Consider the following 24,776-nt stretch of genomic DNA (forward strand, 5'->3'; position numbering starts at 1 on the left):
GAGGTTAGTTTGTTAGTACAAGTAGAATAGAATCTCCCACCTTTGTGATGAGAGATTATGACTCTATCGATATTGAAGCTAAATTCCAATTTTTTGTTCCACTTCCATATGAATTAATTTATGTAAATTCAAAGTGTTATAATTTATACTTAGAAGCTTGAGTTTTGTATAATTTGATTATTAAGTTTCAAATTTTATTTACTTCTATAATAATTTTTCACTACATTCTCGCCTTCAAACATTAGTTTTAATTTCTATTGATTAATTTTAAAAGATTATAATTAACTTAGTATACATAATAAATTTAATATATAGTAACAAGATAACGAGTAAATAATTTAATCCAAAAAACATGTATTGATTTGAGTATTATCGTGGGACTCTTTTATAATACCAAATTCATTCATTCCTTTTTTAATTCAACCCTTTTTCTCACGGTTTCTATTTTTGTTTCACCCATGTATTACTCATACATCTCAGCACCTATTGGGTTACCAATAATTTTGATAACATTTCACCATCCCAAACAAACAGAATATTACCTTCAAATGTTTTGATATTTTTATAATTAGATTAGTTTAAATAGTTTCGAATAAAAAGTTAATTATTTCATCTCATATATTCTTGATCTCTATTGACCTCATGTGTGAAATTTCATATGAACAAAAAAATTTTACATAAGCTTTTCAGATACTGCGTAATCTAATAAATTCTTATATTAAAGAGAAAAATGTATAAGAATATGATTTGTTTGTTAAAATTATTTCCTTTAATTTTGTTCAAAATATCAATTTTAAAGGTCCAAATTAAAATGACAAACAACCCAATTTTGAAAAAGATGTCAAATGCCCGCACGTGAAATCACAACATTACACTTCCTTTATTGTTTCTAAGTTTTATTTTTTCCATTATGGCCGCTTTTTATTCTTGTGATTTCAGATCTTCTTCTTCTAGCGTCAACTTTTCTAACTTATTCTTCTTCTATGATACACACGAGACTAAGTGGGAGAGAGAGCGAGGGAGACCAACTCAGTGATTAGACCAAGATCAAATAAGAGATTGTGATTTGTCCAAAAGAAAAATAAGTGAAGAGAGCAAGCAGCCAATCTTCCTTATGGGGACAAAAGTATATTTTGATAATTCCAGTCGGATTTCACGTCAACAAATAATAATTTGACTTTTTTTAGTTTGAGTTATTTGGTTTTCTTGTCAAATTTTTTGGATAATACTTTTTTCTTTTTTGAAAGATCTTATCAATACAATTTAGTGGGGAAGATTTGTATATTGACATTTTTTTAGATAATATATCAGGCTACTCGAAGAGTTGATTTTGTATTAAAATGTCGATCGTCGAATTTGATAGGAAAGTATTATAATTCAACAAAATTTCTAAAACTTTTGCTTTGGAATTTATTTTTCCAATTTCCTCGTTCTTCCCCCTCCTTAAGCTGATTGGAACTTCCACGTTCCGTCCGAGTCATATGACCTGCTCCAACCTCATTCTTCTTTCTTCCCTCCCTAAATTCCCCACCTCCCCCTTCATTTATTCCCTTTCTTTCTCTTCTCATTTCACCCCCTTTTTCCTTCAACGCCCACCAATGTCTTCATCTTCTCTCAAAATCGTCGCCGAGTACGCCAAGTCCAATCGCTCTACGTGCAAGAACTGCTCCAAAACCATCCCTGCGAGCACACTGAGGTTGGGTTTCGTCACCAGAGATGGCCGGGGTTTCGACATGACCCGCTGGTTTCATTCCCATTGCGCTTCTTTTGGTTCCCACCCTGTTTCTTCCGCCGAGGACATTAATGGGTTCGCCCTCTTGAAGGCATGTTTGAATACAGAACTTCAGTAGTGTCTGTTTTTTCTTTCTTTGAAATGGGGGAAACACTGACTGCTTTTAGTATTTCAGCGTGAAGGGGAAGTCTAATTTATGTTTAGTCAAGTGAAAGCGATGGTCTTTTTTACTGGGTCACCACGTGTTTGATGGAATGCTTCTAAGAGTCTCTTCATTTTATCTTGTTGGTTTTGTTTGTTTTTCTTTAAAATGGGAAACGTTGATTCTTTTCTAGTAATTTTGCATAGGGAAGTCTAATTTATGTTCAATCCGGTGAAAGATGGTCTTTTTCTAATGGGTTTCCAATTCATTTCATCTGGTTTGTTTTGTTTGTTTTTCTTTTCAGGATAGTGATCAGGAAGCTCTAAAGAAAATGGTTTGCAGAAGCCATGAATCTAAGGTGACTATTTTGCTCACGTTTCTTTGTCATATTGTTTGCTTGACTATGCGACTGCTCGTCAGTCAGAAATTTGGTCTGGTTCTTTGGTTAAATTCTGTCTTTGATACATTTATTCTTCGCATTTTGGCTACTTAATGCATCTCTAATGAATAGGTCCACAAAAGGGACGGGGATGAAAAAGATGGAGTTGAAGAAAGAGATCAAAAGAAAGTCAAGGTATGAATCTGGAGATTGACACTCTTTTTAAAGCGTTTTCAGCATTTTCAAGTTATATTGTTCAATTCTATTGTTGATATAGTATGTTCATGTCATCAATGACATTGTTGTACTGAAAGGGACTCCTTTTTTCATTTGACATGCAACTTTTTTTTGTCTTTCATGTAGCGGACAATGTGAAATGCCGTTAAAGAATTCTAGTTGTTGCAAGTTTGTCTTAATATATTATTTTCATTTTGGCTACTAAATGCATCTCCAATAAATAGGTCCACCAAAAGGATGGGGATGAAGAATATGGAGTCGAAGAAAGAGATCAAAAGAATGTCAAGGTATGCATCCAGAGACCGACGCCCTTTGCTCAAGTTATATTGTTTAGTTCTATTGCCGATATAGTATGTTCATGTCATAAGTGAAATTGTTGTATTGAAATGGATTCCTTTTTTATTTTACATGCAATGTCTTTTGTTCTTGATGTAATGAGCAAATATGAAATGCTACTATAGAATTCTAGTTCTAGCTACTTTCTGGAATTCATATCCATTTAAAGTCATACTTTGTCTTTTCGATATCCATCTAAAACTAAAGAAATAGTTTGGTTGAGTTATTGATTTGCAAAGTGGAATGGAATGTTTTGAATGAAGCCTCCTTCTGTGCGATCATTTGTTGCCTTATAGTCTGGATCTTTAATTGGTTTTCTAAATTTGTTAACTTCGATAAATTTTTATCCTATATGATTTCCTTGCTTATGCTAGCTACGAGACTTGCTTTCTTGTTCAATGTCTCTAGATATTTATTCTATGCTATCTGTCACATGTCTGCGACTCGTGCGCTTTTGTGGCATCTTTGGAACAATTGGAACAGTAGGATTTTTGAAGACGGGTTTACTTCTTTTGATTCCTTTTCGGCTTTGGTGCATAATATGACATCTTGGTGGTGTACAAGTAACACTAAATTCTTTTGTAATTATAGCCTTCTCATGCTTTTAAACATCTGGAGGTCTCTTCTTGTTTGATTTGGGGGGTTCTCTTTACCCCCGCCCTTAAGCTGTTGCTATTTTTTTGTTGATTTATACAATTGTATATATACATGCTATATGTCACATCTCATCTTCCCTATTCCGTAATTTTTCGTCTTTAATGAATCTATACTTCTGTTGTCCTAAATATTTCATAGTAAAAGAGTAAAGTTAATAATAATGTGCCTTCTTACTATATTTTATTGTTTGCAGTTATCTACCTCTAGTTTGCAGCCAAAGTTAGATCTTGTCCTTACAGCTTCTGACATAAAGACCAAGTATAAGGTAAGACCCAGTCAATGTTACCCTTTTTCTTTCTCATTCCTTGGGGCTTCTGTCCTTTTTCCTTGATTGAAATGGATTTTGATTGTTGGTTATATGAACTCAATTGAGCATTGCTAGTTTAGGGCCAATAAAGATTATAGACGTATATAATCCAGCCCCAAATGGTGCATCTGGGACATATTCTAGACTAACCCATCCCCGTGTTTTCTTTTTAGCTGTGGCATTAGAGATATATTTTGCTCTTAATATAATCTTATTCACAATTCATATATAGTCGTTGAATGATTCAGGATGCTACACTTTTAGCTAAATGGAAGGCATTCCAGACGCTCATCTTTCTTGAGCAGGTAAAACATAAATGAGTAGAATGTTAATTTCTTGTGCTAAAATTCTAGGTCTCTGAATTTAAAACTTTTTTTGGACAATGTTAATTTTTAGTGCTTTAACACGTATATAATGATTTATTGTCACAAATATTTGTCTAACTAAAACTCTTAATTGCACAATTCAACTATCAGGTATACACATTTCAGATTATAACTCGTACAAATTGATATTGATTTGCCCTTTATTATGTTGATGTGTTTTTCTTTATTTGTTCATTTGCAGGATGATGGGCTACATCATTCAAGCAAAATAGCTGCATTTGATTTTGATGGCTGTCTAGCAAACACATCCGTTAAAAGGTATGGTGATACCCGATGTGGAAATTTGGATTCTGCTTGTATCCGTGTTTCATCTTAAGATGGATAAAAAGGTTTTGTAATAGGTATTTTATTGATTTTTTTTCTATAAACACTTTTTCCACAATTACTCTTTATCTGCACGTGCTCTCACTAAATTCACTCTCTATGCAGACTTTTCTTCATGCATTTACTTGATTTTTTTTCTTTAAATGTGTGTGTGTAATAACTTCTCTTCACACCTTTCTTCTTTTCCTATTTCTCAATACACACATTTCGCTTTTTACACACTTTCTTTAGCTTCTCTTCATATATCTTGAAGGCCTTTCTTTACACCTTTAGTTTTTCTTCCTAATCTCTTTCCACTCATCCAATAGAAAACCTTTCAAAGAAGGGTCCGGACTAGCTTAACCTCTGAAGGAGTCTTTGTTATTCCTTTTGCCTGAACAGTTCCTTATCAATGAGGACACATTAACCTGTGGTCTGAAGTGGAATATGGATTTCTGTTTTTTAGCCTTTATTCATTGATTCAGTCGAGACGTCCTCCGTCCTCCGGTTATGAAATAACTCGACTGTAAGAAGAGGTGAAAAGCTCCTTGAATAAGGAATTATCCCTCAAAGAAGTGCAACGAAAGAAATCCATATTAACCTAGGCAAGGAGCAAAGAATTTGCGAAGGACTTGTTTTATAACCGAGGCTTTCATTTTCATCCTATCGGAATGTGTACGGTTGAGATTGTCGTAATCTGAATTTCTTCTTAGCAGAAGATAGCCTCTTGTCCTCTGTTGAGGTGCACTAAGCTCTGATACTAATCTGTCTGACTGTCTCTGTTCTAATTATAATGAGTTGTCCGGTCCAGAGAAACTCTATATTCAATGCTGGCAGTGCACTAAGAAATAAAGAGGGAAGGAAGGGCTTCTAATAATGGATGTATATATGTGTCTTTGAATCCCCTTCTCTTCTTCTGGGGAACAATTTAGTTCTTTTTTTAAAAAAACAAAATTGTAATTTTAATGATACAAAGCAGTTTTATTCTTCTTTGTTTAGACATGGGTTAGTTTAATTTCAGAGTAGGTGCAGAGGCGTGGTCTCTGATGTATCCTTCAATACCACAAAAACTTCAGAGCTTGCACGATGATGGCTACAAGCTGGTTTGTCACTCTTCCTACACGAATCATACTTGACTAATTCTCTTTCCGTCCTTGTGAAAATATTACTGATTAATATTACTACGAGCAGGTAATATTTACGAACGAATCCAACATTGAGAGATGGAAGAACAAGAGACAGGTTGCCGTGGACTCCAAACTTGGGCGGCTCAATAATTTTATTAGTCAAGTCAAGGTCCCAGTTCAGGTAAAAACCAAACCATAGTCACCACACACATTACAACTGCATTCATTCTTCACACGGCAATACAACCTTGTCGAATTGTGAGTGTATGATGTTGTGTGGAATGTGGATGCAGGTGTTTGTTGCCTGTGGAATAGGAAGCAAATCAGGTAAATCTGAAGAAGACACGTTTAGGAAACCGAAACCCGGGATGTGGCATATAATGGAGAGCCACTTCAATGGTGGCGTCCCCATTGATATAGACCAGTTATTTCTCTCCCTCTCTTATCTTTCAGTTGTTATATCATTACCGTCTTTCGATCGAATTATGTTTATTTTGACAATTTTTTCCACTTGTCATTTTATTATATCGTATTGTTTATGTCCTGACCTGCCATGGTTCATGTCGATAGATGCTTTTATGTGGGGGATGCAGCTGGGAGAGCCAAGGATCACAGTGATGCTGATATCAAGTTTGCTCAGGTACTTCTAACTATGTTTATGTTTATGATGTTAATTTAGTTTAGTTTTTGTGTAAATACATATGTATCTTCAATTTGTTTTATTGGAATTGTGCAGGCCATTGGGTTGAAGTTTTATGTTCCTGAAGAGTTTTTTGTTGAGTAAATATTGTAATTTTTCTTTCACCAGTCTATAACAAGAAAAAGGTTGTGCTTAGCAATAGGGTTGTAAATTGTAATTAATTACTTAAAAGTAGAAGTTTAGTTCTATGTCTTTAGTATTAGTAGTTAGACTTGAAATTAACTGATGAATGCAGAAGCTGTAGTTGAATGTGATTCATTAAGTGGAGGATTTTCATTTCAGACAATCTTTTAGAACTATTTTTTTTTATATTATTTATTGTTTTTAAAACTGTAAATTTAATTTTCAAAATTTAGTAAAAAAAAATTGAAAAAAAAGTAACATTATAAAGTCAATCAATTAAATATGATGCACTTTAAAACCATCTTGGTTCCTAAGGAAATGATATTTCTCCCAACAATTAGATTCCTTAACCAATTATGGTAACAATTATGTTAAATTATAAGTTTGGCATTGAAATTTTGTCAAATTACAAAATATTAGGAATTTTGTCTCTTAAACTTTTTTTTTAAAATATGTGGAATTTATATTTATATTTAACAAGCAATATCTTAAAATTTTGAATTTTTGTGGAGTACATTACTTGGTTTTTAGGGATATTTAGATTTTTTGTTTTTAGTTTATTGGTTAATTAATATGAGATTTTTTAAATAGTAGAAATTATCGTGAATAATAAAAAAAAAAGAAAATCTATTGAAAAAAATAACATTTTTAAATGGGTTGTAGATTCTATGTATTTTGTAAATAAGTTCAATATTTTGTAATTTTAAAAAATATAATAAGGTAGTAAAATATTTAAGAACAATTTCGAAAACAAATGGATTATAAGATTTGATGTATTCGTTGATCGTTTAGATTTGGATCTAATCCATTTTTTTTTTCTTCAAAATTTGGTACATGATCGTTTAGATTTGATTAAACGATTTTTTTAACTATTTTGATACACGATTGTTTATAATTTTTTATCGTTTATCTTTCAAGATTCTTTTTTAAATTCACGATTGTTTAGATTTGTCTACGCGAAGATTTATTTATTTTTTAATCGTTGACATTTCACTATTCTAATCTAAATGGTTTTTTTTCAAGATTCTTCGTACACGATATTTTAAATTTTGTTATTTTTTTGTACACGATCGTTAAGATTTTGCTATTTTTTATATCCGAAAAGAAAAAGAAAGGAAAAAAGATGATGAAAAGAAATCGTAGGGAAAAGAAAAAAGAAAAAATGAAAGACGATCTTAGAAAGACGAAAAGACAAATCTGAAATATTAAAAAATTTTAATGACTAACTTCATGAACTTTGTTAGATCGTAAATAGTTTGATGTTTTGTTACATTTATGAAAATTAACTTTTAAAAATAAACATTTCAAATATAATAAAATAGATAAATATATTTATAAAATATATCGAAATGTTTATCACTTATATAAATGTTTATTACTAATAAATTTAAAATTTACTATATTTTATATTTTTTTTAGTTTAAAACAATTTTCCTAAACAAAATGTAATAGAGTAAAAAAAAGTAACATCATAGAATTATGTTTTCAAAGAAGAGATACCAGTTTTTATTATCAAAGTTTAATTATTTTTAACTCTAAACGTTTAGATTATTAAATTAGTGGGACACTTTTAAATAGATTTCTATCGTTATCTATTAATATAACTAATAAAAAAATATTAGTATCTATCATTGATAAAATATAATTTTACTATATTTCGTTAAATTTGTACTGTTATATTTAGTTGACATGACATAACCTTTCAATTTAGAGATGAAAGGTTTGATCGCACGTTATTATAATTATTATACAAGACCTATTGTTTATCAATCAAACTCCTAAACTTTTATAAGAGAATAAATTTCTACTCCCGATTAAGATTTCCTTTGAAAATCATCAACGCATGAATTATAATCGTTCTTTCTGTTGCATGTTAAAAATTAACATTGATGTAGGGACAATTTTCAAAATATAGTAACATTAATTTCATTAATATTGGTAAAACAAAATTTAAAGTTTAAACTGAAAGAACAGTTAGATTTCTGAGTTAATTATACGGCAGACCCTTTTTTTCTATGGAAGAGAATCTTGATCCCAAATAATCAAACTTGAAGTTAAACAAGTGCCATGTATTACCAAAAGTGCACTACTATCTTTTTTATATAACAAAAATCCCCTTCCCAACTCATTCACCATTTTTTCCCATAACAACCAAGAAATACTTTCAACTTAGAAGCCTATTAACAATGAAAATGATTTTAATTTATGTATTCTAATTTGAAGATAATACTATAAAGTAATGATAAGATCATACCCCAATTTCACCATCCAAAATAGCATGCCTTGTCAATACAATTTCCTTCACAAGATTCCTATAAGTGAAAGGCCTTACTGTAGATCTCAAGAACAACTCTGGAGGAATTTGACTCTTCTTTATCTTCTTCCTCCATGGCCCATACCCAATATACTCCCATTCTTCTGCTTTCACTTTCGGTCTCTTCCCTCTCATTTCCATCTCATCCCCGTCTTTCATGGCTGTTGCCCTTCTTCTCCCCACATTCTCCTTCTCATACAACTCATCAGCCATTTCTCCACTGCGTTTAAACAGCTTCTCAAGCTCTTCTGGACTACTTATTGCCTTCCTAAACCTCTCATCCCAGTAACTCTCATCTTCTTCTTCTTCTTCCTGATTTCCCTCCTCTCGTTCATCGTCATCCTCATCATCCTTGTCCTCATCCATGTCCTCCATTACGATATCCTCCTCGGGTTGATCCTCGTACTCTTCTTCATTGTCAGTCTCAATCCACTCCGTGATCACATTGTCGTCCCTCCGTCGATTTTCCATCTCGTCCGGGGCATCACACCCCAACTCCTCCTCCTCCAGCTTAGCCTTCCACTCTTTTGTATATGGATGCAGCAATGGAACAGGGTGGTTACTCAGAAGAAACTCCAAACATATGGATTTCTTCTCATCACTCAACTTCTCATAAGCATTCACTACATCATCTACAAATGCCTTTGGACTTATCCTCACAATCTTACACAACCCACCAAAATAAGTCACCCATTCAACATTTCCTTCGTCATCCTGCAACTCAAAGAGAAAATCTTGTTCTGTTTTGGGATCAAGAAATGGCATCATTGCTTGGAAAAACTCATCCTGTGGCTCAAATCTGCATTGATAAACAGGTTTTTTCACATATATGATATCGGGTCTCATCCAAGCTGCACATTGAGTTATGTTCTTTCTCGACTTGTTTCCAAGCCTACCCATCAAGCTCCATTTATCTAACCTTTCTTTACCAGCTTCAAGCACAACCTCCGCAATCAAAGTCCATTGCTGCCATGGCAGCTCTGAGATCCTCCACCGTGGGTGTCTCACGAACACCCAAAAGTAACGAAACCCTTTGCTCTTGTCCATCCTCTGCAATCCCGTGCTGAAATCAGCAGCCATTTCTGATTGCTCAATCTTCTCCCACTCCTCATGATCCTTAACCTCACTGATAATCGTAACTCGTTCATCCGTGAACCGCCCACGAATCGGCTCGCCAACGACGACTCCACGCCACGAGTACGGGCCGAACTCGCCGTACTTGTACCAATCGTAGGGATGGCGTAGATTCGGGTCATCTTTCTCTATGAATCGAACCATACGATCGTACCCGAGGCCAATCTGTTGAAGCTCATCCTCACTGAAGTTATCCGCGTAATTGCTGTTCGGCTTCTTGCGACGGTAGAAATGGGACTCGGCGAGCTTCTGGCTTTTCCGGCGGGCATTATGCCTGAGTTTCCGTCGGAATTCGGCGTTGCCTTCTATCCGACCGGGAGAGGGGCCTCCAGGATTCTTCTTGCTCCGGCCGGCGTGAGTACGAATGTCCGGGCGTGAGTGTGGGGATGGTAAAAGGGAAATTTGGTAAGGATTAGAGGGACCGGAAAGAATGGAAAGAGGTTTATAATAATGGGTTTGATGGGATTTTAGGGTTAGGGTTTGAAGAAGGGGATTGGAGAATGGTGTGAGGGAGGTGGAGTTGAGAAATGGAGATGAAGGGTTTAGGGTTTTAGGGGAAGGGAATTGGGAAGTAGCCATTTTCACAGTTTTGGGAACATTCGATCAATGGACTCATGAAGACGATAACGTTAATGTGTATTTATGTATGACATTATTTCCATTACAATGGTTTGTGTTATAAAATTTTAATTTAGTTTAATTTGAAAAGAAAATAGTAATTTTTTATTTTTAACAAAATATTAAAGTAATGATTTTTGTTTCCGTAAATAATTTACAAATTACATGTTAAATTAAAACCATTACAACACTGCGTAGTGCTTCGGAGTTTAGATTTGGGGACTACGAATAAGACGCGTGTTTCTCAGGCACGTTTCTTCGTCCTAAAGTTTGTCAAATTCGATCTCTTTCAACTCAAATCTTCATGGGTTTCTTTCCATTTCATCTCCATTGAAGTATTGGGATTCAAGTTCCTTTTTTCCACCAATGGCGAGACGAACCTTCACGACGGAGTTAGGCTGCATAGCTTGCGAGGACCTTGCCGATTTTGGCGCTGGAAAGGAAGGCTGGCTCGTCGACAACCCCAATCTACTTTGTGCCCTTGATTCGCACTCTCTTGCGCTGGCCAATCGATCTATCATTCTTGTTCTTGGTTGGTCTGGTTCCGATGGATATCGGCTGAAGATCAGGCCGTCTGATTTGTCTCCGATCGAAGCGGAGTACATTTCCGCTTTAGAATGGTTGGTGTTGGATGAAATTAAGGTGATTTTGGTCGGGACTTCATGTGGGTATTTTCTGATTTACTCCCTAAGTGGGGATTTGATTCTCAAACAGGTATCTAGTCACTCTCTTTGTCCCTTTTGATTGTTTTGATATGTTCATTTCATCATCATAAAAGCTGAAAGGGGGAATTGAAATCTAAGAAACTTTCACGGGATCACTGTTCTTAAATCCATGGCAAAAATCGAAATCTGATTTCTAGGAAAGGAAGGAATTGTTTTGATTAAGAAAGTATTATAATTTAGTTCACAACTGTTTTAAGAAGCGTATTCGCTTTAGATGTATAATTATGGTACCTTTCTTGTTGGCGGCTCCTTCTTGTGGGTTTTTGCCGCTCATTCTTCCATTTCTCTCTCAATGGAAGTTTCTCATTGAAAGAAAGATATATAACTATGGAAGTACCTGTAGGTTTTGTTATGATCTTTCACCTGGAAAGATGATAATGGAATGGTAGATGCTCTAATTATTTGACACCGTATCGGCAGTTTAGAATCCCGATGCTGATATGATTGTTGGCCTTCATTTGGTTTTATTGGTAGTCTACCAGGCTTTATATCTTTAAGACTTCACAATATTTGCAATTGCCTAATATTATTTGAGGAATATATTTGGATTCATGTATCTATGGGGGAAAAAGGTAAAAGTAGAGACAACATCTCAACTAAGTACGCTTCAAGTTAAAACCTTCGCTTAGGTAAACGTGAACGCAATATGATTTTCTACTGGAAATGCCTGGGAATAAAACGTATCCAATTGTCAATCCTCCTCCTGCAGGGAAAATATGCAATGCAAAATATTTGGTTTATTGACTTGGAATTTTATTCATTTTGATAAAGTGTTCGTTGTTAGTATAAGCAATGCAACTATGTTAGTCTAGATTCAAACATTACAAACTTGCAAAATTTTGTATTCTCGTTACTGGAAACTTGATTTTTATGACACCATATTTGGTTTGAATGCTGATGGAATTTATTGCCAATTTGTGGGCTTTTAGATGATCCATCCTGGAAGAATTCTAAAGATTAGGGTTCATGGTTCAAAGAGGGATTTATCCCATGGATCTTCTTTGGAGGAGGTTTCGGTAGCTATGCCAGGTGTAATTGCCCGAATTGAAGGATCTGATATTCAGGTTCTTGCTACCGCTTTTTAATTGCTAATCTTGAAAATATGAATATTATGTTGGAAAACAGCGAAGGTTTAGATTATCATGATGCTTTTTCTTGGGATTTATGGATTGCGCCGTTGAGTGAGCTATAGTCGTCCTTGTCCATAATTCATTATTTTTCTTTTTTGAGAACTCTGATGTTAGTCTCTACATCCGTATACATTCTTTGTTATAACCTCTGTGCTTCAACTTATATTGCCTTCTGCCCTTATGAATGATTTATTTTGGACTAGTTTAACATGGTCTACATGCTTTGGTCACAGAATACACTGCAAAAATGGTTTCAAGAATCAAATGCACGGTTTTGGGATCCAAAATCACAACAACAGGATATGAACGATTCTGAAAATTCGGTTGAAAAGTTAGCTTACCAAGTATGGAATGTCAGCAAATATGGTGCTTGTGCAGATGCAGCAATCACTGGTGTTATGCCTCCTCCATTGATGGAACTCCAGGTGAAGAGATGATTTCTTTATTTCATTGGAAAAACTTGGAGATTGTTCTAGGAGCAGTGCTTATGTCGTGGAAGCTCTCTGAAATTATTCTGGTATTTGAATTCAGCTGCTTTTATTGTTGGGCAGTCAAGTGAACGTTATTTTTGTGCAGTCACTGTTGGAGAGGATGCTGTTATTTCAGCATTCAGGTCAGGTTGTCTGGTCTTTTGCTATTTTTGATTCTCAAGTTATTGTGTATAATGGAATTAACTTTAATCCATGGGATAAAAAATATTATAGTCGAATACTGTCAATTATTGTGACATTTTGTTTACTTTGTATGGTGGCATCATCTGAAAAGACTTTCTGAAGACAAGAGCAGGTCTTTAGTGGGAGCCATTTTATCAAAAGTTGTCCCTGCAACATTTTCGACAATAGCTTCATTTTCAAAAATGATTTGGCGAAGTGAACCAAAAACATCTAAAAAGCCGGATGCGAAGGGTCAAGCTTTTGCTCGAGGTGCGAATAGTTGGTTGCAAATTGCAATATTTAATCAAGTATTGTTTTCCTAAGATTCTATGTTTTGTTTAGCTGGATTTCCTGTCTAATTCTTTTGTCAAGCAAGCTTGACGTGCAAAGATATTAAGTTCTGTATTGGTCATTGTGAAAAGATAGCCAGCTTTAAGCATCTAAGAAGTTAAATACTAAGCTCATCACTTATTATTATTTTAAAGTTTTCTTACTACGCATTCTATTCATCTTTAGTTCGAGTGCAGTATCGTTATTGTTAATAACTTCTGCTGATTAGGGCTTTTTTTTAAAAAGAAAAATTTATTTATCTTATAAGACCTGAGGTTAGTATCGTGGGGGCTTAAGTAGAGAAATTCGATGGACATTTTTCAATTTCTGTTTAGTTGTACGATAAAGATGCAAATTTTATCTGATATAGTTATATCTGGATCTTGAGTTCATGTCGCTGTCAGTGTTCTAACAATTATGCATCAGCTATTGTACTATTTTTACGAAATTTTTAGGAACTTCTTGGCATCATGATTGCTGCAGCCTCTCCTTTGACGTGCTTGAAGGACCATCCGAGAAAGGGTGAGAAACTGACTTTGTCTCCAAGCGGTACACTGGCAGCGATTACAGATTCATTGGGTCGAATACTGCTCCTAGACACCCAGGCACTTGTGGTGGTGCGACTGTGGAAGGTCATCTTTTGAACTTCAATGATTTAAACTAAACTCACTTCCATCCCTTGGTCCCTCTTTCTTCTAAACAAACTCTTCAAAATAAACTACAGGGATATCGTGATGCCAACTGTTTGTTCATGGAGATGCTAGTCAATAGAGATACTGCATCATCGAGTTCTAATTCCATGGATTATGAACCAGCAAAAAATGATTACTGCTTGTGTTTGGCTATTCATGCTCCACGAAAGGGGATAGTTGAGGTACTCTTTACCACTCATTAATCGAGTTCTCTTTACATTTGTTCAAACAAAGTTTCTTCATGTTATCTTTTGGACATTATTGACTGTCAACTTTTGCTTGGTCTTCCCCATGTCAATATGATTTTCACCATTAGTAGATAAAACACAACCATCTAATAGGAACTCCGATATAACAAAAGATAAAAAGATAACCAAACTACAAGATAAAAAGTGTTTGATGTACATGGACCCTCCCTCTTTTGAGATCTCTCTTAGTCCTGGATCAATCGCCAAAACAATATCTACCTCCTTTCTCACTCTCTATATTTATAACCAAACTTTCCTAACAAACAGTTTAATAAATTACCATAACACATTTCTAATACCTTCTAATATCCCTATTTCTATCCAAATAGCATTCCTATCGCCTTCTTAGTTAAGGGATACTATTAACTTGGTTACTCTTAGCTAATAGTAGATGAAAACAACCAATGTAAGGAATCTATCCACCACGCTAGTATAAATATGAAACTTTCCTAGGAAGACCTCTTGAGGAAGAAAATAGATTATCTTTTTATTTGTAATTCTGCATTGAATCCAAGCAACAGAGCAAAAGTGCAAAAGTTCCTAGAATCATGGACGTATATATTAGTTACCATTTCTCTGTGGAATTTTGTTAAATGATTTCTGTGATCTGCGGCAGATATGGCAGATGAGAACGGGGCGTCGTCTCCGAACCATTCGATGTTCTAAGGGTAGCAAACTACTGCAACCTTCCTCCAGGTTTGGATCGTCCATGGTTTCCCCTTATGTGCCATTGGAAGTTTTCTTATTAAATGGAGATTCTGGTCAGATTTCTGTTCTAAACCGAACCCTTTGATTAACTTTGAAACTGTATGATTTTCTCATTTCTTAATAGTGAAAAATAATCTCTTTACCATTATATCATTTGGTCTACTGAAGAGCTGTTCCTGTAGCCTAATTTAGATTCGTTTATCTAATCTTTTGATGAGATAGCCGATCCGATCTAAACATTTGTTTGATTTCTCAAGTGTTTAAAAATGTTGTTAATGAAAAAAAAAGTTTAAAAAGTCAGTCTTATTATTCTCCCAAAAAAGAGGAAAAAGAAAGAAGAAACGAAAAAGTCAGTTCTATTATTGTAGCATTTGTTTTGGAAGAGTGGATTAAATGAGATAAACCTCAATAATTTTATTACTACATTTTTTTTTTAATGAATAAAAATTTACTAATGCAAATGTGTGTGTATGGTCAGTTTTATGAGATTATAATATATGAATTATTGTATTATGCAACTCAGCAAAATATTCCTTAGAAGTGAAACTATGATATATATTATTTTACAAGTTTACGAATTGCAAGTTGTAATATGACTCAACAAACTTTTTTTAAAAAATATCAATCATTAATTCAATATGAGTTCAAATAACTACTAAGGCTTGAGTTTTCATTGCCATAGAATTTCTTTATCAAACAATGAAAAAAAATCACAATTTACTAACATTCCATAAAATGTATTTAGCAACTTTTTCTATTTATTTATTTTTAGATAAAATAACAGTATTTTATTTCTGATCGTAAATTAAAGCAAAGTATTTTAAAAATGCAAAATGCTGAAAATAATTTTAAAGGAAGGATTATAACAAAATAACAAAATAACAAAATGTAGTTTTTTATGGTTACGAAGGAAGCTAAAGACTATAAGTTTCATTAAAAATAATGGTTATCTATTTCTTGATGCTTTGATATTGTTCTGTTTAATGCTAAAAATCATGATTAAATAATTGAAACACTTCTCATAATTAACCTATAACTTCAAAAATTTAAGTCTTTATGTATATAACGTGAGAGTTTGGAAAAATTCAGACTTTGATTTAGAGGTTCAATGGAGTTTCTTCCAAAGTTAACATAAAAATATGGAAATTTGTCTTATCATCCTTAAAAACCCAACCACATCACTAACAATCCCAACACTGTTCCGCCATTAATGGCTTCTTCTTCGTTTCTCCTTCTCATTTCTCTTCTTCTCCTTCTTCTTCCCTTTCACTCCGATGCCGATCTTCACAAAACCAGGCTCCGCCAATCGGATCTCTTCTCCGAGTCCCACGTCTCAACAACCGCCGATCACTCTACTCCACCAACTGTCTTCTTCGAAGTAACCAAACCCATTGTAACGCCCAAGGCTAAACCTTGCTCTCTCCTCGTTCTTCACCACGATTTCGCCTACACTTATGGAAAACCTCCTGTTCTAGCGGATTACACCCCTCCTTCTCATTGCTCCTTTACTAAATTTTCGAAGATTGTGCTTGAATGGAAGGCGACTTGTCGAGGGAGGCAATTCGATCGAATCTTTGGCGTTTGGCTTGGCGGCGTTGAGATTCTTCGGAGTTGCACGGCGGAGCCTAGGGCTACGGGGATTGTTTGGACGGTTCAGAAGGATATTACGAGGTATAATTCGTTACTTTCGAAGAATCAAACTCTGGCTGTTTATTTGGGTAATCTTGTTGATAAGACTTATACTGGTATATACAATGTTAAGATTCATATTCACTTTTATCCTGAAGAGGAAGGTTTTGGTGGTAATGGAGTGTATTCTGAAAAATTAGGGTCTGCTTATGATTCTGATTCTAGGGCTGATTTAATTTTACCCATTTCTCGGAATTTGCCATTGAATGATGGGTTGTGGTTCGAAGTTCAGAATTCAACTGATGTTCAGTTGAAAGAATTTGAAATTCCCCAAAATGTTTACAGGGCTTTGTTGGAAGTTTATGTGTCTTTTCATGAGAATGATGAGTTTTGGTATTCAAATCTTCCAAATGATTATATTGTTGCAAATAATCTTACTGATACACCTGGAAATGGGCCTTTTAGGGAGGTTTTAGTTGATCTCGATGGTGATATTGTTGCTGCTGTTTGGCCTTTTACTGTTATCTATACAGGTGGTGTGAATCCTCTTCTTTGGAGGCCAATTTCTGGAATTGGGTCCTTCAATCTACCCTCTTATGACATAGAACTCACACCATTTTTAGGCAATTTGTTAGATGGAAAGGGTCATAGCTTTGGGTTTAGGGTCACCCATGCCTTAAATGTTTGGTTCATCAATGCAAATCTCCATCTTTGGTTGGATGATAACTCTGTAAAAACCGAAGCAAAGCTTTTGAATCATATTGTCTCATCCCCTTCCATGTCCCAGGATTTGAACTTTACAGGTGCAGATGGAACATTCTTGACAAAGGTAACTAGATCTGTATCATCAGCTGGATGGGTGAAATCCTCTTTTGGAACCATCACTACTCTATCAAATCAAGATCTTAGTTATAGTAATTTAATGATGATGGGTAATAACGGTAGCAGTCAAACTGTGAACCAGGAGATTCATTTCAATAGTAGTGTTTATGCCAAGCAGGAATCGTCTCATGTTTATTCATCCAAAACTCTCAAAACTTTTCCTCTCTACATGTACTCAAACACCATAGATCAAGGAAATGGAAGTTACCGATCTATAGCAAACCTGACATTGGGATTCAATGAGAAGAAGACAGATGGACTTGGATCATTTATCAGCTCTTTAAAGAATGTTCAAAATGGGCAGGGGTTAATGGTTGTGAAAGGTAATTTGGTGACAAGTGGGTTAGGAAGTACACAGCAAGACTACAGATATTATGATGATGTACAATGCTATTCAAGGAGCATTAGTAGCTCTAACTACACTATTCTGCATGATAATGTAAAGAATATGTGTGGCGAAAAACAAAACTCCTCGGAAAGTTTAAGGTTTAGAAGATGGCCAATCCCTGCAAGAAGGGCATCTCTAGATTCAAATTTGTTTGTTAATAATGGTCATGTTTAGAATGATCGTCTTGATGATTAAGCTGTCACATCTGAAGAGGCTCCTGCTTGCAGGTAATCCTAATAAATATTCTCTTCTGCTCTCCTCTCTCTATAAGTTCTCTAAGTTCTTAGATTTGTAGACCAAATAAAAGTCTCTCTCTCTTAAGTTAACGAATTTTGTTTTTAGTTACTATTAGCTTTGTGGGTATTTGTTTGCTATGAGAAAGTAAAATGGGTTTTTTAAAGTCTTCAAATTATTTACAGCTTACCTTATAAGTTTAGTTTCTAAATTTTGACATTAGTTTCTGAACTTCTCTCTCTCTTTTTTTTCTATGATAACTTTTTTGAAGTTTATATTTTATGTTTGATAGATTGAACAAGTTTGTTACAAATGGATCCTTTCACATTATTATTATTTTATTTTATTTTTTGCGTTTATGAATTTAGTGGACAATTCTAAGTATTGGATACCAAAGTCATACGATTCTATTCAATTTCATATCTATCTGGTATCCAAAATTTTATATTCTCCATCAAAAGTAAAACTATCGAAAATATTTGTAAAATATAACCAATTTCAAATTTTATCAATATAATATATTTCTATCAATTTTTAGATATGGATAGAATTTAAAATTTTGTAATATTTTATAAATATTTTGGTTTATTTTACTATATTTAATAACACTTTTTACTTTTTGGAAATTTAAAATGAGTTGGAATCCCGATCTGTTTTTTATTTTCGCAATCTCCAAAATTTAGATTAAAATAAACTATTTGTTCATTATAACTAATCGTTGATATAAACTTTTTGATCCACTTGAAATCTACATAGTTTGCTTCGTCCACCTTTAAAACTGTGGTTCATATCAACATGTAATCATCCATTGATTAAATAGAAAAATTTGAAATTTTTACCCACAACTTATAATTTAATTGGGTTATAGTTGACTTCCATTTATCCTAGAAGAAGTTCATTGAAACGGACTCTTAGTTTCTTTTCATATTTCAATTTCGACTAAAAATTTGTTCATATCATCTCTCCCATATTAAGTAAAGAGAAAAACATAAGAACGTTAAACTATATACACAGAAATAGTAACAAAAGCAAAAAAAAAAAAAAAAAAAAAAAAAAATCTTAAAATTCATCAAATTTGACAAAATCTATCGTAAAACAGTTATTTTGTTATCTCATTATTTTTCATTACAGATAATTCCTCGTAGATTTGACACAATTGATATTGACAATCTCTAAAAGTGGCCCACACTTGTTAATGAACGAAAGTGAAAATCAATTTACTTACGACAAGTTCTTATGGTAAATCATCAACTTTTTAAAACAAACGATGTAATTTTTTGCCTACTTAAAGTGCGAAAAACAAAGTATGCCATGTTAGAAAAATTGATATAATTGCGAAACAATTTAAGATTATGCCACATTAGCATTAAAGAAAATTCATCTAGTACCGGAATGATCTAAGATTTTAACTAATCTATATATAACTTAGCTAGTTTAGACATTGTATATCTGTACTAAAAGTTAGAGGTTCCATATCTACCTACATTGCCAAACCCAGAAAAAATTTTAAATTTCTTCTACTCAACAAATTACCTCATCGATTCCGAAGAATTAATTTTGGGGGATAAAGATGACAATGGAAAAATTCTCAGGAAACTCAGCTATAAGCTAATTTTGTCTCCAAAGTGGTAACAGAACGAGCAAGGCCAAGCTCGTAAGATATCGTGAATTACTTCGTTATTCTCGTAAGCAGCTTGTACATTCCAAAGACATTCTTATTCTGCCAGAAGTACGGAATGAAAAATGATCGATAAAAAGGCGGTGAGATCTCTCTGTCTAGGTAAGGCCATGCTGCAACGGCCTGCAAGTAAAAACATCTCGTTAAAATCCTACATTCGAAGTAGCTTGAAAGGAGAAAAACGAACATTTACCTCCCACTTCGATGTGTCGCTTCCACGAGATGCATATGGTCTTTCGAGTTGAAGCTCGACAAGGTAAGTGCACGCATCGAGATCTTGGAGCTGTAAAGTTCATTATATTATTTATCATCACGGAAACGAAAGGGAATTGGTAAAATAACATTGATGATAAGAATGAAAATTTTCAGGAACTGGAGGTAGTACATATTGCTCATCTGATGCTTTGTTCTTGTTGTTGAAGTATGGTGGAGCGGCTGCAGTCCCTCCCAAGGTAGAATTAAATGGGAAAGGAAGAAGACCTCGGAACCCATCGTCGATCCATCGTACTTCTTTTATGTAATCAGGAATAAAAAAAGATGATGGAAAACGATGCCACTCACTTCCAACGCAAATTGTGGAATCTGAAAGAAGTTACATTATGGAGAGTAAACTTCGTGCAGAAAGAAACAGATGACTAGAAATCTTTATCCATAGAAAACAAATCTAGAGCTGTGATGTGAGATTATAGTAATAATTCCTATATTCACGTACGTTTGCAAGCAAAAGAGAAGCTGGAAAAAGAAACAGTGTATCTAACCTGTTACTATTTCGTCATGGTGAGCCAAGACCTTGTAAACCTCCAGAGGAGCAGAGTAGCCATTAATCAATGAAAATGTACGAGCATGAGATGCGCAAAGAATAAGGCCAAGAACAAGGGGTCTAAGAACTTTGGCTATCTGCAAAGCAAATTAACAAGCTAAATAGAGGAGAATACCATCCAAATAAATTCAGAAATTGGGGGATGGTCGATACTCACCACAACAAGTACAGAATTATCATATGGATTGTATCTGTCTCTAAAAAAATCTGGAAAACACTCAATGACGGCTGAAGCAGCAACACAAATAAGAGGATATATTGGATAAAGGAATCTGCAGCATCAATACAATATCAGGTGAAAAAACTGCCAGCAGCAATTTCATATATCAGAGGATGTTTCAACAGAGAATGATGATTAGGAATGCTAGACAGCCTTCAAATTCTATAGATTTAGAGCAATTAATCACCGGCATTATAGCTAGCACCATTTATCTTATCATCACAAATAAAAATTCAAAAGGGCAAATCCTTTCAGAACTTCAACAACCTAGAACTTCCAAGCACAAAAGAATTATATTTTGGGTTCCCAGACACGATACACTGTAAATTGTAAGATAACGAACTAAAAATAATTCTCTTAAAATTATGATTTCAAGGAAGACATACAATAGTGTCGTTAAAGTATCAAACCTTTCCTCCTTGTGAGGCTGCAACGACATGAATGCCAGCCAAATATAAATAGGTGAGATCACCACGAGCAAGTCTGGCACATACTTTTTCCTTGAAATTGGTAAAATTCCCACAAAAAGTAAGGCAAGAACGAAACAAACGTTGAAGTTGTTAAACCCATTTCTGAGATAGAACAATGGTCCTTCGGTTCCATACAAGTGGCTTTCACCACCTCCCAAGACGTTATATATCAGCAAATTTAACACAGATGATGTCCACCTTTTATAATAATAGTAGTCAACAAGCAGCGAGAAGGCCTACAAGCCAAACCATAGGAGCTTTTAGCAAGGTTAAGATACGTTTTATACAAACTAAAAAGCGGTGGAGAAAAGAGGGCTTTTAAAGCTGGTTCAATCTATGTCACAAAATCTACATTTTTATTTACTTTCCATTTTCAGGGTAGAACACTTATTTTCAACAGTAAAAGTGAATTCTTAATGGAAAAGTGAGGAGTAAAGAATTGAAAATTATAATTGGAAAGTAGTTTTTAAGCCAAAGATTTTTATTTTCTTTAAAAGGAAGAAAATTGTACCAAGATCGAGCAGTATGAAAAAAATCCTCTAGAAATTACTAGCAGTATTGTAATTCTCTCAAGCCTATCTTCTTGCATGTAGATTTTCTTGTGTTTCTTTGGGGACACCATCAAGCTAAAAATTCATGTTCAGGAATGGAGGGAAAACATTTCATCTGGGGTCCAAGAATGGTCAAGGTTTCCTTTTAGAAGGCTAGCTTGGACTGACTTGGCCCGAGCATTTTAGATGGCCAGATCAGGCTAAGCTAAGCAAGGGTTTCAATCCTTCCTCAAAATACAATGTAAAAGGTTTTTTCAACTATGGTCAAAATTTTGTCTACCACATCAGCCGGCATCTCACCATCCTACATTTTGCCAATTGAGACAGTAGTAGGATTGAGACCAGGAGGAATGCATTTCTTTTCTATATCCCAGAAAATGAATGAAAATGCCCCTCTCCAGCCTCATCTCTATCTTTAATGGGGATTCCCCACATTTTTCAAGGATTTTTGCCATCTTTAGCCGGAATCTTAGTTTAAGAAAATTGAGGAGATAACTTTACTAGAAAAAAGCTAGTATCAAATCAAGAAGTTTTAATCATTCAATCCTTTGGTAATTCCTCATTTGAATTAAAATTCCATTAGGTAATCTTTTGTAAAATGAGAATACCTTACCCTCCTGCTCTTAATAAAAGATCATCAATAACGCAACAAAATTACTTGAGAAGAGTCAGAAGACATACGAGGAGAGCTATCGATGTTAGTGCCCCTGCAAGAAATGCCTCTTTAAATTTTCTGCGTAAAGAGTAAAGTGTGACTGGAAGGAAAACCAAGATTGAAAATGGCCAGCCAAGAATTACACCAGCGGCAGCAACAGCAACCGCTGGAGCAGGTTTCTCAAGTAGAAATAACCCAGATGACAAAGATACTGCATACATGGAGAATGAGCTAGGCAAGAAACCTGGAAAATGAGGCAACACAATGACAAATATTGAGGTAATTCCAGATTAAATAAAAAATACTTAACGAGTTAAAAAAAGATATAACAACGGTCTTCCATGTAAATGTTACACAATTAATCATTTAAGTAGGAGATACAGGGGAAAAAAAGGCCACTCACTGGTGCTAGCAAAGAAACAACCGCTAGTCAAGCACAACATCGCAAGAGTATAAGTGGCAAGGCGCTTCCCAAACTTCCTAGAGAGCGCTACAACAAGAACTGTTTCCGTAACAACAGATAGAAAACCAAGGAAAAGTCTCACAGCAAAGAATACTCTCACCTGAAATATAAAGAGAGGTTAAAACCATAGACGTATCTGGATCTACATTCAGGCTAGTGAGAAAATAGCAATATCAACTGAGAAAGAATAGCCCTTTACTTTATCCACAGAAAACAGCCACGCCGCTGGTCTCCCCACTAATTCATGGAGAACAATGTATAAATATGACCGAAGCGCAAACTGGGAACTGCAAGACAGTGCAATTTCAGTGGACATAAAAACTAAACAAGATTCTGTTGAAAGTAATCAACCTCATTTAAAAGGTAATTCTTACTACTCTTTCTCTATGTACATTAAAATCTAACGTCTAACTCCAAACAGCAGCTCAATCCAAGTAAAACTCATCTTCAAACGAAAGCCAAGAATGATAAAAAAAAAATTCTTCATTTGATGAAAGATCTACTTGATCATATAGGAATTCATATGAATTATGTGTGTGTTCAAGTCTTGCAAATAGAATATCCATAAAGGATTGTAACCTAAGTCAGGATTTTACATTACAAGACAATTAAAACCACACTTACTCCACCAAATCACGTCATATTTTCCTTATACCTTGATTAGCATATCATTGCTTTTTATTTTTTTAACATCCACGAGTGTCCGGACAGCTTGCGCACCATTCATCTAATCTCACCGAACAACTAACTGACTCTACAACTTTTGGCATAAAAAAAACCCCTAGAATTGGGTGGCCACCATTGATTGCTTATTCATTACCAAATTCTAACAAAAGAGAAAAATGTAGTGTTATATGCTATGTTATCCAACTCAAGCCACTGGGAACCAACAACATAGTATATAACTTGCTAAACTAAGAGCGACTGGAGTAACAAACAAACCCAATATCTGTAAACACACGAACAGGGGGATGCAAGACAAAAACTACAATAAACGGGATTTCAAGCTCAAGAACATCCCATCAATGAACCACAATACAAAAAGATATTAACATTTCCGATGTAATCCAAGCATGAATGTGGGAGAATTTGGAGGAAGAACCTGTATTCCCAAGTTTGGAAGCCAGATTTGTAGAGAAGGAAATGGAGAGGCTCCCAATAATTGAAAACCTCGTCGCAATCGTGAATGATGTTGGACGTGGCACTCATGTACCTGAGTAGCCCCAGAGCAAAGAGTGGGAAGAACCATCCAAGTCCTTTGTCTTCGGCTTCAGTGGCTGATCGGCCTGGCTTATCGGATTTAGAGTAGGAAGAAGAAGCCGAGGTGGATGGCGGAAGGTCGGAAGTGAAGGGGCGTCTCTGCCGCATCGCTAGAGCCATTTCTTATTCTCCGATGGGTGTGTGTGCTTAGGCAAATCGGAGAGACCGGTTGTAGTGGTGTTTCAAAAGTCGAGTGCTTTGCTTCCCATCGAAGTCTTCTCTATGAACGTTTTTTCCCTTTCCCTCTCCAAGACAATTTTATTTTATTGATGGGTTGATTTTAATGGAACTTTATCAAGAACGTAATTAAATTGTTTTTTGTAACATCAGATTCAAATTGAGTATCTTCTTTTGTTCGTAGTTGATCAAATTTATGAAATGAAATACACGATCAAATCAAAAGCTTGCTTTTTAGATTATCAGTCTAAAATCTTATGGTTATAAATTAGTATTTAATCTTTATGGTCAAGTTGTATAGAAATATCCACGAGTATCAAAAGAGGAAGGTTTTATTAGTTATGGACTACATCATAAACTTGAAAATC

General features: G+C 34.7%; 5 protein-coding genes across 10 annotated transcripts; 3 read left to right on the forward strand and 2 right to left on the reverse strand.

Annotated features, from left to right (window-relative positions):
* The first annotated feature begins 977 nt into the window (after positions 1-977).
* Positions 978-6,592, forward strand: LOC103501815 (polynucleotide 3'-phosphatase ZDP). Of its 2 annotated transcripts, none has more exons than XM_051087954.1 (12): positions 978-1,126; positions 2,179-2,232; positions 2,386-2,448; positions 2,715-2,777; positions 3,677-3,748; positions 4,039-4,095; positions 4,358-4,434; positions 5,501-5,582; positions 5,671-5,787; positions 5,900-6,030; positions 6,177-6,246; positions 6,343-6,592. In XM_051087954.1, the coding sequence occupies exons 1-12, from the start codon at positions 1,115-1,117 to the stop codon at positions 6,388-6,390; spliced, it is 846 nt and encodes a 281-aa protein (XP_050943911.1). In that variant the 5' UTR covers positions 978-1,114; the 3' UTR covers positions 6,391-6,592. The 2 variants fall into 2 exon arrangements, with proteins under 2 accessions (XP_050943911.1, XP_008463743.1); XM_008465521.3 differs by lacking the exon at positions 978-1,126 and adding an exon at positions 1,210-1,823.
* A 1,891-nt stretch (positions 6,593-8,483) lies between these two features.
* Positions 8,484-10,550, reverse strand: LOC103501814 (uncharacterized). Its single transcript, XM_051087955.1, has one exon. The coding sequence runs from the start codon at positions 10,454-10,456 to the stop codon at positions 8,678-8,680; it is 1,779 nt and encodes a 592-aa protein (XP_050943912.1). The 5' UTR covers positions 10,457-10,550; the 3' UTR covers positions 8,484-8,677.
* Positions 10,551-10,700: 150 nt separating this feature from the next.
* LOC103501813 (uncharacterized) lies at positions 10,701-15,129 on the forward strand. 4 transcript variants are annotated; one of them, XM_051087956.1, is made up of 8 exons: positions 10,701-11,209; positions 12,150-12,284; positions 12,584-12,775; positions 12,902-12,963; positions 13,116-13,311; positions 13,789-13,965; positions 14,058-14,207; positions 14,890-15,129. In XM_051087956.1, the coding sequence occupies exons 1-8, from the start codon at positions 10,862-10,864 to the stop codon at positions 15,064-15,066; spliced, it is 1,437 nt and encodes a 478-aa protein (XP_050943913.1). In that variant the 5' UTR covers positions 10,701-10,861; the 3' UTR covers positions 15,067-15,129. The 4 variants fall into 4 exon arrangements, with proteins under 4 accessions (XP_050943913.1, XP_008463738.1, XP_050943914.1 ...); XM_008465516.3 differs by having other exon boundaries at positions 13,116-13,273; positions 13,817-13,965; XM_051087957.1 differs by lacking the exon at positions 12,150-12,284.
* Positions 15,130-16,031: 902 nt separating this feature from the next.
* LOC103501812 (peptide-N4-(N-acetyl-beta-glucosaminyl)asparagine amidase A) lies at positions 16,032-18,206 on the forward strand. The gene has a single exon (XM_008465514.3). The coding sequence runs from the start codon at positions 16,192-16,194 to the stop codon at positions 18,052-18,054; it is 1,863 nt and encodes a 620-aa protein (XP_008463736.1). The 5' UTR covers positions 16,032-16,191; the 3' UTR covers positions 18,055-18,206.
* Positions 18,207-19,507: 1,301 nt separating this feature from the next.
* LOC103501811 (dol-P-Man:Man(6)GlcNAc(2)-PP-Dol alpha-1,2-mannosyltransferase) lies at positions 19,508-24,579 on the reverse strand. Of its 2 annotated transcripts, XM_008465513.3 has the most exons (10): positions 24,074-24,578; positions 23,171-23,258; positions 22,912-23,071; positions 22,535-22,752; positions 21,243-21,538; positions 20,770-20,884; positions 20,551-20,689; positions 20,178-20,374; positions 19,986-20,075; positions 19,508-19,915 (listed from the first exon to the last, which is right to left on the reverse strand). In XM_008465513.3, exons 1-10 carry the CDS (start codon positions 24,349-24,351, stop codon positions 19,784-19,786), a joined length of 1,713 nt encoding a protein of 570 aa, XP_008463735.2. In that variant the 5' UTR covers positions 24,352-24,578; the 3' UTR covers positions 19,508-19,783. The 2 variants fall into 2 exon arrangements, with proteins under 2 accessions (XP_008463735.2, XP_050943915.1); XM_051087958.1 differs by lacking the exon at positions 23,171-23,258 and having other exon boundaries at positions 24,074-24,579.
* Positions 24,580-24,776: the final 197 nt, after the last annotated feature.

This window comes from Cucumis melo, chromosome 7, assembly GCF_025177605.1.
Source record: "Cucumis melo cultivar AY chromosome 7, USDA_Cmelo_AY_1.0, whole genome shotgun sequence".
In the NCBI taxonomy this organism is placed as follows: domain Eukaryota; kingdom Viridiplantae; phylum Streptophyta; class Magnoliopsida; order Cucurbitales; family Cucurbitaceae; genus Cucumis; species Cucumis melo.

Bases quoted from the DNA above. Each gene is read 5' to 3' on its own strand.
- LOC103501815 (XM_008465521.3), top strand. From the start codon at position 1,482: ATGACCTGCTCCAACCTCATTCTTCTTTCTTCCCTCCCTAAATTCCCC. The intron at 2,778-3,676 runs GTATGCATCCAG...TATTGTTTGCAG, and splicing joins GAGATCAAAAGAATGTCAAG to TTATCTACCTCTAGTTTGCA. The intron at 4,096-4,357 runs GTAAAACATAAA...GTTCATTTGCAG, and splicing joins CGCTCATCTTTCTTGAGCAG to GATGATGGGCTACATCATTC.
- LOC103501814 (XM_051087955.1), bottom strand. From the start codon at position 10,456: ATGGCTACTTCCCAATTCCCTTCCCCTAAAACCCTAAACCCTTCATCT.
- LOC103501813 (XM_051087956.1), top strand. From the start codon at position 10,862: ATGGCGAGACGAACCTTCACGACGGAGTTAGGCTGCATAGCTTGCGAG. The intron at 13,966-14,057 runs GTCATCTTTTGA...AATAAACTACAG, and splicing joins TGGTGGTGCGACTGTGGAAG to GGATATCGTGATGCCAACTG. The intron at 14,208-14,889 runs GTACTCTTTACC...GATCTGCGGCAG, and splicing joins CACGAAAGGGGATAGTTGAG to ATATGGCAGATGAGAACGGG.
- LOC103501812 (XM_008465514.3), top strand. From the start codon at position 16,192: ATGGCTTCTTCTTCGTTTCTCCTTCTCATTTCTCTTCTTCTCCTTCTT.
- LOC103501811 (XM_008465513.3), bottom strand. From the start codon at position 24,351: ATGGCTCTAGCGATGCGGCAGAGACGCCCCTTCACTTCCGACCTTCCG. The intron at 21,539-22,534 runs GTATGTCTTCTG...TTTGGCTTGTAG, and splicing joins TAACATCGATAGCTCTCCTC to GCCTTCTCGCTGCTTGTTGA. The intron at 20,690-20,769 runs GTGAGTATCGAC...TTTGCTTTGCAG, and splicing joins ATAATTCTGTACTTGTTGTG to ATAGCCAAAGTTCTTAGACC.